Source organism: Heterodontus francisci, chromosome 13 (assembly GCF_036365525.1).
Source record: "Heterodontus francisci isolate sHetFra1 chromosome 13, sHetFra1.hap1, whole genome shotgun sequence".
Classification (NCBI taxonomy): Eukaryota; Metazoa; Chordata; class Chondrichthyes; order Heterodontiformes; family Heterodontidae; genus Heterodontus; species Heterodontus francisci.
The window spans coordinates 98879376-98894409 of NC_090383.1; the positions used below are offsets into that span (position 1 = coordinate 98879376).

At 44.5% G+C, this 15034-nt stretch overlaps 1 protein-coding gene across 13 annotated transcripts in view; it reads left to right on the forward strand.

Annotated features, from left to right (window-relative positions):
- Positions 1 to 15034, forward strand: part of LOC137376532 (CAP-Gly domain-containing linker protein 4-like) — a 373251-nt gene that overhangs the window by 239793 nt on the left and 118424 nt on the right. For 10 of the 13 annotated variants that reach the window (XR_010976270.1, XM_068045264.1, XM_068045256.1 and 7 more), the window contains 2 exons: positions 3455 to 3613; positions 9051 to 9194. The exons of 1 other annotated variant lie outside the window; for it this stretch is intronic. Coding sequence is in view for 11 of the 12 variants with exons in the window: in XM_068045264.1 (XP_067901365.1) it covers positions 3455 to 3613; positions 9051 to 9194 (303 nt within the window). In the remaining variant the exon portion in view is untranslated. The remainder of the gene's footprint in view (positions 1 to 3454; positions 3614 to 9050; positions 9195 to 15034) is intronic. 2 more of the 13 variants (XM_068045260.1, XM_068045261.1) reach the window with 1 other exon arrangement.

Genomic DNA, 15034 nt, shown 5'->3' on the forward strand with positions numbered 1-15034 from the left:
GACCTGACATTGTAGGTACTCTATCATATTCCTGGAAGTTTTGTCCTGCACCTTCCTCTACTGCCTTTCGTTACTTAGATCTTCCATCAGCTGATTCACTGTGGTCTCTCAGTTGCTTGCCCTGTTCTCTAATTCCATTTTCTCCTCTTCTAACTGCTTGACTCTCTCCATGAGAATCTGAATTTGTTTCTGCATACACAGTAACCAAATTGCTTTTCCCTTTGATTTCTTATACTTGCTACTACCCATCTACTCCTGCGGATTGTCAGAGTGCATCATTTGCAGCACTCATGGCTCGGAAATACACATATGAGGATATCCTATCCTCCACTGAGGGTTTCTTGCCCGTGACCCTGGCCATAATTTTGTTCTTAACCTTAAAGTCCCTTTGTGGTCGCCAAGATTCTGTAAGAGGTTCCGTTCCCGTTTCCCCCTTACGATGGTTCTTGGACTTCAGGAATTACAAGAACAAAGGGTTTGGCTCAACATAAATTTGTTGTTTTATTGAACCTACTAATATCCCTAATACAGACACCTCTATGGTTACTTGAAAAGAAATAAACAAAACTGCCCCCAGTACAAAACCTTCTGCAGTTACCTAAAATTGACACCTCCAATTCCCAGCTGAATCCTTCTGCAATTTGACTGCAGTTCCCAGTTACCCAAACGAATTCACTACAAGTTGGTTTAAACTTATAAAACACTGTCAAAAACACTATGCTTTTGTCCCAAAACCTCACAAAACCCTCAGACCAATATCACTACGATTTGGCTGAAAACACTTACAATGCCCAACATGGCCGGTCTGTCCAGTGTTGATTGTAGGTCCTGAGTCAAGATGATCAATCCTGACCCTTCTTCTGACTGCAGCCCCCACAATACAAACCCCTTCAAGACTTAACTAAAAACTTACAATCACTCACACCACCGTCAATACATTAATTTACTCTTACAGAATTTTGAAACTAGTTTTGAAATTCTTAAGTGATAAGACATGACAGGCTAAAAATTGTTTTCCCCCCATTTTCGGGCATGAGGTTGCGATTGGGGATCTGCCTGTGCCCAGTCCTATTGAGGTAGGCAGCCCGCAAATCTTGTACTGCCTCCTCAATGAAAAGACTGTGCTTTTCAGCTGAGTGTGACACTGCACTCCTTACTGGCTGAACACTCAACAGGGGACCTAGCAGCATGCATGGCTAGCATGTGTTCCAGCTAGCCTGCAGATCTTAAAGGCGGCATGCCCCTTTTAAAGGGGAGCTGCACTCATTAGAAGGAAGCTGTTGCTGACTGCCTGTAGTGCAACTGGTTGCAAATAGCAACTAAACACATGGAGCACCAAGGAAGAGAGAGGGCTCCCAGGTTCACAGATGCGACGTTGGCTGTCTTAAAGATGGAGGTTGACTGGAGCAGAGAAGCCATATTTCCATGGGCGTCAGGAGGCTCTCAAAGAACACCCTCCAAAGGGAATGGGAGCAGGTGGCCAGGGAAGTCAACTCCCAGAGTCTGGCCCCGAGAACCTGACAGCAATGCAGCAAGAGGTTCAGTGACTTAACACGGGTGGTCAAAATAAATCCGTGAATGCATCGTCAAAGGACATCTAGCCACCATACCACCAGCCTCTCACGCTGCTCAATGCGCCCCACCCTCATCATTCATCCAGCAGCAGTCCCTAGCAGTCAGGCCTCTGGCCTAACATTCACATGCTCCACCTCACCCTCACACGCCTTCCAATGATGCCAGCCTCACCCCCACCTTTCGCAGCTTCCAAACACATCCTTTATCACTTACATTCTTCCTTCACTCTTACAGGACAAGGTTGCACACAATCACACAGACCAGTGCACAACCGGCGGAGTACAGGCACATGCATCCCCGAGCCCTACAGAGGAGATTCTACTCCAAATTATGCGGCTGACTGCGACTGAGCACATTGCATCTGGCATAGCTGAAAACATTGAGGATCATAGTATGATCCTGCCTTCTGCCTCTTGTCAATTTTTACCTTACTCTCATCCTGCTATCTGCCATGAAGTGCAATCTGCTGGTTGTGTGACCATGGATCACTTGCTTTCACTCCACTCCCCCCTTCCCTCACCACAACGCCCGCTTATGATTTTCTGCTTTCAGACACCAAAGAGCTGCCACCTGCCCAGCCACTGCAGTCTCAGGATGAATGGCGGGAGCAACACCACACCGCTGTTTAGAAAGCACCATCACTTAATCTGACACTTGCAGCCACCAGCTCAAAAACTGGTACTGTGTGAGCTTTAGAGGGTAGATTAGAATTGGGATCTGGGTGATAGGTCACCGGGCACGAGTAGGCTGCAACCAGGCCAGAGGGAAAGGATAGTTTGTGATTGTGAACAAGAGAGCACCGATTTAAAGTAATGGGTAAAAGAAGCAAAAGTGACATGAGGAAAAATGTTTTTACAGCGCAAGTGGTTAAGGTCTGGAATGTGCTGCCTGAGAGTGCGGTGCAGGCAGGTTCAATTGAAGCATTCAAAAGGGAATTAGACTTATATGAAAAGGAAGAATGTGCAGGGTTATGAGGATAAGGCAGGGGAATGGCATTAAGTGAATTGCTCGTACGGAGAGCCGGTGCGTACACGATGGGCCGAATGGCCTACTTCTGCCCTGTAACAATTCGTTGATTCTGTCATTCTGTGTGCCAGCTCACCGGAGTGTTTTGATGGCATTAGATTGGCTATACACATTATATACAGATTAATTGCCCCATGTTCGTGGCTGACTCAATAATTTTGTCAAATATCCGTGGTGCCACATGTCGGTACCTATCCCTGCATGGAACGCTGTGCTAGAAGTGGCCAGAAGCACTGTGCACGTCATTTTCTGACTTCTGGGCTTCCATAGTAGCTGAAATGTGCTAAGTGTTGCATGCTTGGAAGTATCAGGTAACTTTAGGCCCGTGGTTCCCAAAGCTCTCCATCACTGTGGCTCTCATGATATCATGCTTGGGTCTGTTGTACACTAATTGATAGGTATTGATTGTTATGATTAGTCAAGAACTCTATTATCATTCTTTAGTGCAACTACCAGGTTGGTAGAAAGTCAACTAGGTTGACCTTGGTCGTTTTCATTCAGTAATTCATGAAATACTTCTATATGAAAGTTCTTTGAAGAATCAAATCAAAACTAAAGAAGCAAAAATGCCAACATACTGAAAGGAAAAAGAAATGTCCAAAATAGCAAAATGAAAGATGGAAAAGGTCAAGAACAAAATTGCATTTACACAGATCCTTCTCTACTGAAAAAAGCCCTTCAATTAATAAAAACTTAAATATTTGAATTTTATGTCAGTTGCATGCTAAAGTTTGATTTGATCTATTGTGCTTTACTTGCCTTTAACTTCTGTATTTCTGAGCCTTTAATTTGCCTTGTTCCCTTTTCTCACATTCTTCCTTTCTCTCTGTTCCAACATATGCTGTCTATCCAGCTTCTCTGCCCGGGTCATTCTGCACCTCCTCCTCCTCTACCTCTTCAATAGAGAGTAGACAATCCAGACAAAGGCAGCCAGCCACACGACAACGCAACTTGGCCAACTCAAAGAAGATGGCAACTAAACCAGTACCTGCTAGCACCAGGACCACCCCGGGTATTTATTTATGTTCACTAAAGATAAAACTATTTTAAACAGTTAATCATTACATTATTAGAAGAAAAATTTACAGTCAAATGAATTTATTTAAACAAACTGAACCAGGACCACAATATGTCAAGACAACTTCAATGGATTTTCCAATTTGGAAGTGCAGTGCATGTAAAGTGAATTAATTACTGTCTAATGCGCATCACCATGGCACTTTAATTGTGCACTAACTCATACCTTTGTATTGCTTAAATGGTGTAGGCAGAGCAACTGTGAGAATTGCCAATAGCCAACATAAGACGTCACTGGACATTATAAAGATTAAATGAGGTAGAATTTACGGGCTTGATATTAATTCCTGGGCAGCAATGTAGCCTAGCGAACGACTGGCCTTTCCGGAGGCCTTAGCAGTGAGGCTCAGCCTATTTTGATGGAGAACCTCATTTGTATGCTGTTCACTGACGTCCTGACGAAAACAGCTTTCTATCTGGAATCCAGTGAAATGGCCCCCGCACAACATAAATGCTCTTGATGGGGAATCCTTGCTGCGAGGGTGGGAGGAGGCGGGGCAGAGACGCCCTCATGCCGTAAGGAAAGTAAATCTTTTTTTTAAACTTTCCTTGCTGGGCTTATTCTGGCCCTGATTCCTCATCCTGGTCAGCTTGTTTTGGTGTGAATGCCACCACTGTTCCACCATTCAGGCCTCCAGCTAAAATAGAAGATTGGGCACCAATGACATCATCAGAGTTCATTCTGCATATTTGAATAGGATCCCACTGGCTGGGGTGGATTCTTTTTGCTGCCTGCAATTTTAAATTGCAGTTGGCCAGATCGAGGTGGGAAAAAGGTGGTAGGTCCTCCGCTCAATTTTAATTGCCCTTCCATGAGGTTGCCACCAGGCAGGAGGAGCTAAAATTGACCCCTGTGTCTTCAAAAACGAAACTAATACTGCATCTAAGTAGTTAGTAGTTACTATAATCCATTCAACCTTCAATTGTGACGTTGTGAAAACTCTCATTATAGTAGAATAATGTGGCTGGCATCCAGGTGTACTATTTTGCAAATGAAACCTATTATACAGTATTTTAAGCACATTTCATTCATGAAATGCTACAAATATTAAATGTTAATTGCACAAGATTAAGATAGCGCAATCAGGAAAATAGTTCAATTATTGAAAAGAATATATACAATAGTGAAGCTTATTAACTTTCATGCATTTGAGAGTCACAATGTAATTAGTCCTAAGGAGTGAGCTACTCAGGAGCATCTCTCAGAGTCATAGCACGTGCTTATTTTAGGTTTTTTTCAATACTATGGGGGATATTTTAGCCCAACCCACCCATCAAGCAGCAAATGAGGCCAGGTGCCTCACCATGCTTTTACCATGGTTTTACCCCATGCCTGATTTAATTCTGCATTGAAGTCAGGGAGAGTAATATTGGGTGGGGTGTAAAACCCGACCCTGTGGGCTTCCAGGCGGAACCTTAGGTTAAAACTATCCCATATTTCTTTCTCGCTCTTGCCCTTCAATTCTGGTGACAGTGACATCGTAGAACTGGTGGCTTGTCAATGTAGGCCCACAGTTACTTGGAGCGGCAACTCTGCTTCAGGCCACAGACGAAGGAGAGGTGAGCCACCAATGGTTCCAGGCTGTATTACAAGCACCATTGGTGTGCAGGAACAGGTAGCTGACTGCTACATCGTGGACATGTTGGAAGTTTGTTCCATGCTGTGACTGGATGAACCCTGTAGCTGACAAGTGATAGATAATATTAGGTATGACTATAGTTATACATTTTCACCAAGTGTAGCTATTTTGAACTATGACACAGGTATTACAAAGGCACTAAATATAAACATTTGTTGCTCCTGATTTAGCATACATTGTTTCTCCAAACCTAAATATATGTTTAGCCAGTGAAAAAATAAGTTTGCAAAGTACTCATAAGTAAGGCTTACGAATCTAATAAATTTTACATTGTTATATGACATTGTAAGAAGATTTTTTAAAATTCTTTCATGGGATGTGGGTGTCGCAGGCCAGGGCAGCATTTATTGCCCACCCCTAATTGTCCTTGAACTGAGTGGCTTGCTAGGCCATTTCAAGGGCATGTAAGAGTCAACCACATTGCTGTGGATCTGGAGTCACATGTAGGCCAGACCAGGTAAGGACAGCAGATTTCCTTCCCTAAAGGACATTAGTGAATCAGATGGGTTTTTACAACAATCAACAATGGTTTCATGGCTATCATTAGACTATCTTTAAATTCCAGATTTATTAATTGAATTCAAATTCCACCTTCTGCTGTGGTGGGATTCGAACCCATGTCCCCAGAGAAATACTCTGGGTCTCTGGGTTACTAGTCCAGTGATAATACCACTAGGCCACCGCCTCCCCAGATTTACAATCTGTAGAATTACTTTCAATAGTTGCGTGCTCTCACGGTTCTCACTGTGAACATGGTTAGGTGGTGGGTGGGTGGGGGGGGGGGGGCGGGTGCGGTGGTGGGTATGAATTCCACCCCTGGTCTTTCCTGCGTTAGATAATTATAGCCAGAGTGGTAGTAAGAGCATTACAATCGTTTTGGCACCCCAGGAAAATCAGCAGAGAATCCTGCTCCTAACTACTACACCCACTGGAAGTGCATGTCCTGATGTTGAGGAAGAACAGTATCAGCCTCGGAGCTGTGAAGTGTCCTGTGGTGAAATAGCCCTTCAAAACTCTCATATGTATAATTGTCATTTGGACTGAGGGTGCTCAGTGCTGGTGGATTTATATTCCAGGAGAAAATTTATGCCTTTTACAGATTTGACTTTTTCCAACACCTTTGTTCAGGTCTGTTCATGGCTATTGTTACGACTGAGGTGGGAGGAGTGCACTGTTTATTCTAGTCCCACTTCTCCACAGGTCACAACATATATTTAAATTTTCCCACTTACCAATACCGTCAATCATATACTCTATTTTTCTCAGAATAAAACACACCAACCAGATTTCTTTAATAAACATTAAAATTATCAGTTTATTATAAAACAAGTCTTAACCAAGTAAAACATACACAAATTGAAATATTAAAGCCCCTTATTTATCTTAGGCCTTCACACACATACATACACCAGTTAACCGGAAAAAATAAAAGGGATTTTTGTTTATACCGCTGTTACAAAGAAAACAAAAAAAACTTAGGTGGAATACATGTCCTTGGTTTTGGTTTGGCATCCCAAATGCGTTTAGACGGCTGTCATTGGGATGTTCCTAGAACAGTTCTTTCCGGGGGATGTTGAAGATCAGTTTGGGTAGGCTTTCCAAGAAATGCAACTACAGAGGCTTCAGATAGGTCTTACAGCAGAAATACAGCAAGAAAGTTTCAGTTCTCACTCATTCGATAAGCAGGGTTTCTTCAAATACAGTTGGAAATAGAAAGCTGACACACTGGAAATGTAGGGTTTCTTTTCAAGAGAGAGATGAGCTGGGTGTTCTTGGCAGGCAAAAACCAACTGTCTTTTGTAACAGTTCAAATTGAAACTAAAAACATTCCAGAAGTCAAGCTTCCTGACCTCTATAAATCTTGATCTGTCACTTCTTTGTAAACATCTCCCCAAGTCAAAAACAACCCCCGCTGGGTGATTATCCACAGACAGGTACCTTTTAGTAAAACAAGTCCAGGAACCTTCTGGTGATTTCTTTTAAAAAAAACGTAAAGTTCAATATCTATTCAAGATTCCAGGTGAATCTATGTCCATAATTCAACTATAAGTCCTGAAAACATATTTTACAACACTATACAGAAATTTACATAAGCAGACCAAGCACTTTATGAGCTAAAATCTGCATCTCTGTGGAACAGACCCCAGGAGTCAGTTTGTGTTCATGATTTGTAATATGAGGGGCAGGCCAGGATGTCCTGTTGATTGAAGATCAGACCAGTGGCGGAATTTCCTCTTGATGAGAGATTGTGAGGATGCTGGTGCTGGAAATCCCCTGGCAATCGGGGAAATGACAGGGCTGTGGAGGACCAAGGAGTCCTTGATGGATCTAAGGGCAACACTCCTGTTGCTCCTGGCCTATAAGGATTTCAAGATAGGCAAAGTAATAGACCTTACTTGGGCCTCTTCTGGTCAGCCAGCTCCTCCACCTTGTTGCTGCTGTCGCCAGTAGACAGCGCAGATTCCCCTGTGTGGATCTTACAAGTTAAGCCAGGACTTTTGAATCTTAAGTGGGCCACAACCTGCTTTTAGCAGGGCTTTGTCCAGGACTTGAATCACCGCCGCTAACATTACAGCAGCCGGGAACACAGTGGCTTGGAGCCAGGGTCATGATTTTAGGATATTGACTCCTCGCCCGACCCTTTTCTGCCCATCAAGGTGGGGGTAGGGTTAAAATCGAAACCATTATGCAAGATCAAATATTGGAAGAACCGCATTTTTGTCCATTTAAATATTGGGAAGGCTGAATCCGTTGTCCTCTGTCCCCTCACAAAGTCCATACACTAGCCACTGAATCCGACCTCCTTTGTAGCCACTGTCTCAGGCTGATGCAGACTGTTAGCAAAAGTGGCATCCTATTTGACTCCAAGCTGAGTTTCCTACTGCATGTCTTCTCAATCATAAAGACTGCCCTATTTCATCATAACTTTGCCATTGTCCCACCTCTTTAAGATCATCTGCAGCTGAATCCTCATCCATGACTGTGTCACCACCTAGCTAACCTCTCACCCTCCATGCTCTGTAAACATAAGCACATCCAAAAAATTATTCTGCTTGCCAAATCCTATCCTGCTTAACCATCACCCCTATATCTACCTATCTGTACTGGCTTCCAGTCTCCGAATGCCTCGTGGTTTTGTCCGTTATCTGTTTCCGTAACCTTCTCCAGCCTTACAAATCCCTCCCCCCAAATACTCCATTTCTCTGACTCTTGCCTATTGCATCGTTCCCCCCCCCCCCCCTACTTTTTCAGCTGTACCTTCAGCTGCCAAGGCTCTTGCTTTGGAATTCCCTCCCTGAACTCCTCTGCCTCTCCACATCATGCTCTTTCTGAAAACCTACCTTTTTGACAAGCTTTTCATCGTCCCTCCTAATATTTCCTTCTTTTGCTCGGTGTCAATTTTTGATTACACCTCTGTGGTGTTTTTCTACATTAGAAGATGCTATATGAATGCATGTTATTTTTGATGATGATGATGATTGATCTGCCACCACAAGTCATTTCCCCTTTTCCCACAGACCAGCAGTCTGATGTCTTCCATTTTGAAGGAGATAGCCTCCATTTTAACTATTGGTATTTTAAAAAACCACATAAAGACATAAATTTATGCTTCACACAACACGGAGGAGGATAATATTGCTGAGAGGAAAATATAGAGGAAGAGTTAATAAATAGTAATCATGTTAAAATGCAATTTGATTTGACTTTTCACATTTTGATTGATTAAATTAGGTTTGCGGAAGCGAGCTCCATCTGTTGGCAGCCTGGCCTGCGATGAGACTGATAAGACTGATATGCAAATTGGAGATCGTGTGGTTGTGGTTGGGCAGAGGAATGGAATGATACGATTCTACGGGAAAACAAACTTTGCACCGGGTAGGTCAATTGGATTCAACAAAGCAAATAAATCCTCACTTGCTATAACAAATGAGAATACTCATCTGTTTTCATTAAAGCATTAGTAGATCTTAAAGAATATGTTGTCTGTCCTCTTTCCTGCTCACTTTCCATGCTTCTTCTCGGCCTGGTCTTTGATCTTTGCAAGGCCTGCCATTCTGCAATTGTCTCTCTGCACTCCTGCTGATCTTCCTCCTATCTCACCATTTCCAAACATCTCTACCAATAACAGCAATTTGCATTTGTATAGCGCCTTGACATAATAAAAAGTCTCATAGGAGCATTATCAAACAAAATTTGACATCGAGCCACATAAGGAGACATTAGGATAGAGGATCAAAAGCTTGGTCAAAGAGGTAAGTTTTAAGGAGTGTTTTAAAGGAGGACAGAGAGGTAGATGGGCAAAAAGGTTTAAGGAGGGAATTTCAGAGTTTAGGGTTTAGGCAGCTGAAAGCATGCCCAGAAATGGTGGAGTGATTAAAATAGAGGATGCGCAAGATGCTAGAATTGGAGGAGCACATATCTCTGAGGGTTGTAGGACTGGAAGAGGTTACGGAGAAAGGAAAGGGACAGGCCATGGAGGGATTTCAAAATGAGGATGAGAATTTTAAAATTGAGGTATTGTTCGATGTAGGTCAGTGAGCACAGGGTGATCGGTGAACGGGACTTGATGTCAGTTAGGATACGGGTAGCAGAGTTTTGGATGAACTTAAGTTTATGGACGGTGGATGTTGGGAGACCAGCCTACAGAGCAATAGAATAGTCAAGTTTAGAGGCAACAAAGGCATGGATGAGTGTTTCAGCAGCAGATGAGCTGAGGCAGGGCGAAGTTGGGCAATGTAACAGAGGTAGAAGTAGGCAGTCTTAGTAACGGTGCATATATGTGGTCGGAAGCTTATCTGGCGGTCAAATACGACACTGAAATGGCAAACAATCTAGTTCAGCCTCAAACAGTTGCCAGAGAGAGGGTGGAGTCAGTGGCTTGGGAATGGAGTTTGTGGATGGAGTTTGTGGAGGGGACCGAAGACAGTGGCTTTGGCCTTCCCAATATTTAGTTGGAGGGAATAACTGCTCATCCGGTACTGGATGTTAGATAGTCTGACAATTTAGAGACAGTGGAGGGGTTGAGAGAAGTGGTGGTGAGGTAGAGCTGGGTGTTGTCTGCGTAAACTTGACATGTTTTCGGAAAATTGGAGGAGGCCAAGGATACATCCTTGGGGGATTCAGAGGTAATGATGCAGGAGTGGGAAGAGAAACCATTGCAGGTAATTCTCTAGCTACAACTGGATAGATAAGAATGGAACCAGGCAAATGCAATCAAATTCAGGTGGATGAAGGAGGAGGCATTGGAGGAGGATGCTGTGGTCAGGCATGTCAAGGCAGGTCGAGAAGGATGATGCAGGATAGTTTACCAGTTTATGTTTATAGTTTATATTTATACAAATATAATTTGTGACTTTGATAAGAGCAGTTTCATTACTGTGTCAGCGCGGAAACTTGATTGGAGGTATTCTGGGAAAGTTGCCATTGGGGAAGACAGCATGTTTAATGGATTTGAAGAGGACAGGAAGATTGGAGATGGGGCTGCGTGGGAATGTTTTTTTCAGTTTTCACCCATTTTTATGGGTTTTTGGTCGGGCTTAAATAGCGGCAGCCTGACGTCTGGCCATGGCAGCGGTTTGCTCTCCCTTGATTAAGGGACCAGATTTGCCCTGGTTAGAGCTGTAGTTTATTTACATGGATAAAGGAATCAAGGGTGGGTTTTTTTTTAGGAGAGGAGCAATGACAACAGATTTGAAGGAGGAAGGGATGACAGTACCAATAGACATTGAACCATTAATAATATCAGCTAACATGGGGGCCAGGAAGGGAAATTGTGTGGTCAGAAGTTTGGTAGGAATAGGGTTGAGGGAGCAGGAGGTGCGTCTCATCGACAAGATGAGCTCAAAGAGGGCATGAAGGAGGAAAGGAGAGAAACTAGAGAAAGAAGCACCACTGCAACTATGGATTTGGGGAAGACTATCTTTCCCTGCTCTCCCCAAGTCTCTCAACCACAATCTTCTATCATCTATAAAAAAGGCATTTCCTCCATTGAGCTTGTCATTTCAATGCACCATTGGACCAGGGCCTGCTGCCTATTTGTCACTCCTAGTATGTCTGTTATCTTTCCTGCACAACCCAGGGTCATCTGTGATGTTTTAGTTTAGAGATACAGCACTGAAACAGGCCCTTCGGCCCACCGAGTCTGTGCCGACCATCAACCACCCATTTATACTAATCCTACACTAATCCCATATTCCTACCACATCCCCACCTGTCCCTATATTTCCCTACCACCTACCTATACTAGGAGCAATTTATAATGGCCAATTAACCTATCAACCTGCAAGTCTTTGGCATGTGGGAGGAAACCGGAGCACCCGAAGGAAACCCACGCAGACACAGGGAGAACTTGTAAACTCCACACAGGCAGTACCCAGAATTGAACCCGGGTCGCTGGAGCTGTGAGGCTGCGGTGCTAACCACTGCGCCACTGTGATCTTTGTTAGGAAACTTGAACTTCAGTTCTGAAAGCACAATGAGTCTTTATAATGCAAATAACAGGTAGGGTGCCCAGCCTGAAAGGATGGGAGGTGATTGGAGAAATGGATAGGCAGACTGGGGGCAGAAAACGATGAAGCAGCAGGCTGGAACTTGGCAGTGCATGAGTCATGCCAAGACCATGGCGCAAAATGGGACTTAGAAGCAGGAGTTAGAGAAAATGGGAAAGACTGTGGTTGAATAAATTACACAGTTTAACTGGAAGTGGTTAGAGACAAGCTCATGGGAAAGGCGTCTGCTGCTATGTCCAGACTGGCCAAGAGGGTGTGGGAAAATGGCGCACTGACACGGAACACAAAAGTCCGAGTGTATCAAGCCTGTGTCCTCAGTACCTTGCTCTACGGCAGCGAGGCCTGGACAATGTATGTCATCCAAGAGCGACATCTCAACGCATTTCATCTTTGCTGTCTCCGGAGAATCCTTGGCATCAGGTGGCAAAACCATATCTCCAACACAGAAGTTCTTGAGGCAGCCAACATCCCCAGTATGTACGCCCTACTGAGCAGGCGGCGCTTGAGATGGCTTGGTCATGTGAGCCGCATGGAAGATGGCAGGATCCCCAAGGACGTATGGTACAGCGTGCTCATCACTGGTATCAGACCCACCGGCCATCCTTGTCTCCGCTTTAAAGACGTTTGCAAATGCAACATGAAGTCTTGCAACATTGACCACAAGTCGTGGGAGCCAGTTGCCAGCGATTGCCAGAGCTGGCGGACAGCTATAAAGGTGGGGCTGAAGAGAGGCGAGTTGAAGAGACTCAGCAGTTGTCAGGAAAAGAGACAGCAGTGTAAGGAGAGAGCCAACTGTGCAACAGCCGCGACAACCAACTGTACCAGCAGCGCCTGTGGAAGAGTCTGTCACCCTAGAATTGGCCTTTATAGCCACTCCAGGCACTGCTCCACAAACCACTGACCACCTCTCGGAGCTTACCCATTGTCTCTCGAGACAAGGAGGCCAAAAAGGAAAAGGAAAAGGTTAGAGAAAGCAGTTGGCAAAAATGCAAACTGGTAGTTAGGAATGTGTGGTTCAAGCCACAGTGGCAGCAGTGGTGGAAAGCCTGCAACTGCACAATGGCAGGTGGTGATGCTTTTCCCTTTATTTGAATTGTTGAATAAATATTGACATGCAGGAATATAAATTGTATAGTACCTGTTTGCCACCATGAACTGGGCACAGTAAACACTCTCTGCAAGAGCAGATTGAAATTGGGCCGCAACAAAGCTGCAAACACATGTTATGCATCTCCAGGCCACTTGCCAACAAGATGAATATTATTTTTGGGTCACTGATGCTGGCAGCAGCCCAAGGTAGGTTTTCCAAGAGGTGGAGAAGGTGATTTGGACAGACCAAGTGGGGGCCGGTAAAGGTCCCCTCCACAAACCATTGCTTTGGCTGACATTAAAAAGGTAAGTTTCTTAAAAGATTCTCACCTGAAGGTGGAGCTAGAAGCAGAAGTGATCCTCCCAGGTCCACTGCAACCCCAAAGCTGCTCTTGTGAAGTGCCTTGGGACCTTTTACTATGTTAAAGACACTATATAAATGCAAGTTGTTTTGGCCAGATTTAGACAATTTAGACTAGAATGAAAAGTTAGCCTAACTTAGCAAGGGGAAGAATTACAAAAGGGAATGGTAGGACCAAAAAGACTCAGAATCTTCTGAACATTAAAAATGCTATAGTTACCCAGTTGGTGGTCATCTGATAGGTATCCACTGCCTTCAAATCAATATTTATTTTACTTCTGATTTCAGGTTTAGAGCTAGAGGTTATTAACATTGACGGATGCCTTGAAGCACTCTCAAGGCAGTAATCAAATAGATGAGTTCAGATAATGTTGTAAACCTTGAGGGTAAGGCCAAAGCTCCTTTGAAACCATTTATTAATTTGATGATTAATGTTTTATATGTGGGTTTTATTCCATTTAAAATATTGTTAGGGAATGTTGTGGAATATTTGCTTAGGTCCAACGTTTCATGCCATACGCTAAATTATTCATGGTGTTTCATGGTGCTGTGGATGCATATCCTTCAGAAATAATGATTCTGCATTTCAAAGTAGCACTGTATACAATGTTGCATTATATCAGCCATTTTGGAAACAAAATTTCTGGGTTCTAGCGGAAGGAAGTCAATATTTGTGCCTTAGCAGGAACAGGAACTTAGGGCAATCCTAGATTTCAACTCAGATATGACGGCTGGAATTTTACCTTGTGTCGGAGGCCTCGCCCCCAACTCTTTTGCCATTGGGCGAGGCCTCTGAGCCCTAAATCTGGCCAAGACAACTTGCATTTATATAGCGTCTTTAACATAGTAAAAGGTCCCAAGGCACTTCACAAGAGCAGCTTTGGGGCTGCAGTGGACCCGGGCGGATCACTTCTGCTCCTAGCTCCACCTTCAGGTGAGAATTTTTTTAAGAAACTTACCTTTTTAGTGTCAGCCAAAGCAATGGTTTGTGGAGGGGACCTTTACCGGCCCCCACTTGATCTGTCCTAATCACCTCCACCTCCTGGAAGTCCTACTTTGGCTGCTGCCAGCATCAGTGACCCAAAAATAATATTCATATAATAAAAGCAAAATACTGCGGATGCTGGAAATCCGAAGAAGGGTCACTGACCCGAAACGGTAACTCTGCTTCTCTTTCCACAGATGCTGCCAGACCTGCTGAGTGATTCCAGCATTTCTTGTTTTTGTTTCAAAAATAATATTCACCTTGTTGGCAAGTGGCCTGGAGACGCATAACATGTGTTTGCAGCTCTGTTGTATAAATGGAAGCCATGCAGCGATTTTGCATGGCCCAGGCCCTTAATTGGAAGTGGTTGAGCCTTCCACTCCTCTGAAAGAAGAAGTCCCACCTCCAAAAGCTGCCAGCAAATCAGCAGGCAGGCAGTTCCTCAGTCCCAGCAACGCCACTGGGAGCAGTGGCCACTACTGGAACTGCACCCAGCCAGGACTGGCTAGATGGAAAAGGTCCCAGAATAGAGGTCAGTGTGTGGGGCCGCGCCAGGGACAATTGGCTGGCCCCCAGCTAGGGGGGTAGGGATCGATCAAGAGGGCAGGGAGTATTGCAGCGGGGGATGGGGGGGTGGGTGGCTTGTGCCGTGGGAGAGGGGCTCCTCCATGGGGCACAGGGTGCCCGATCAGGAGGCCCTCCACTCAGCCTGCAAGGAGGCCACCAGGTTTAGCTGGGTGGCCTCCCCAGGTGGCGAAGTGGCTGTGTGCGG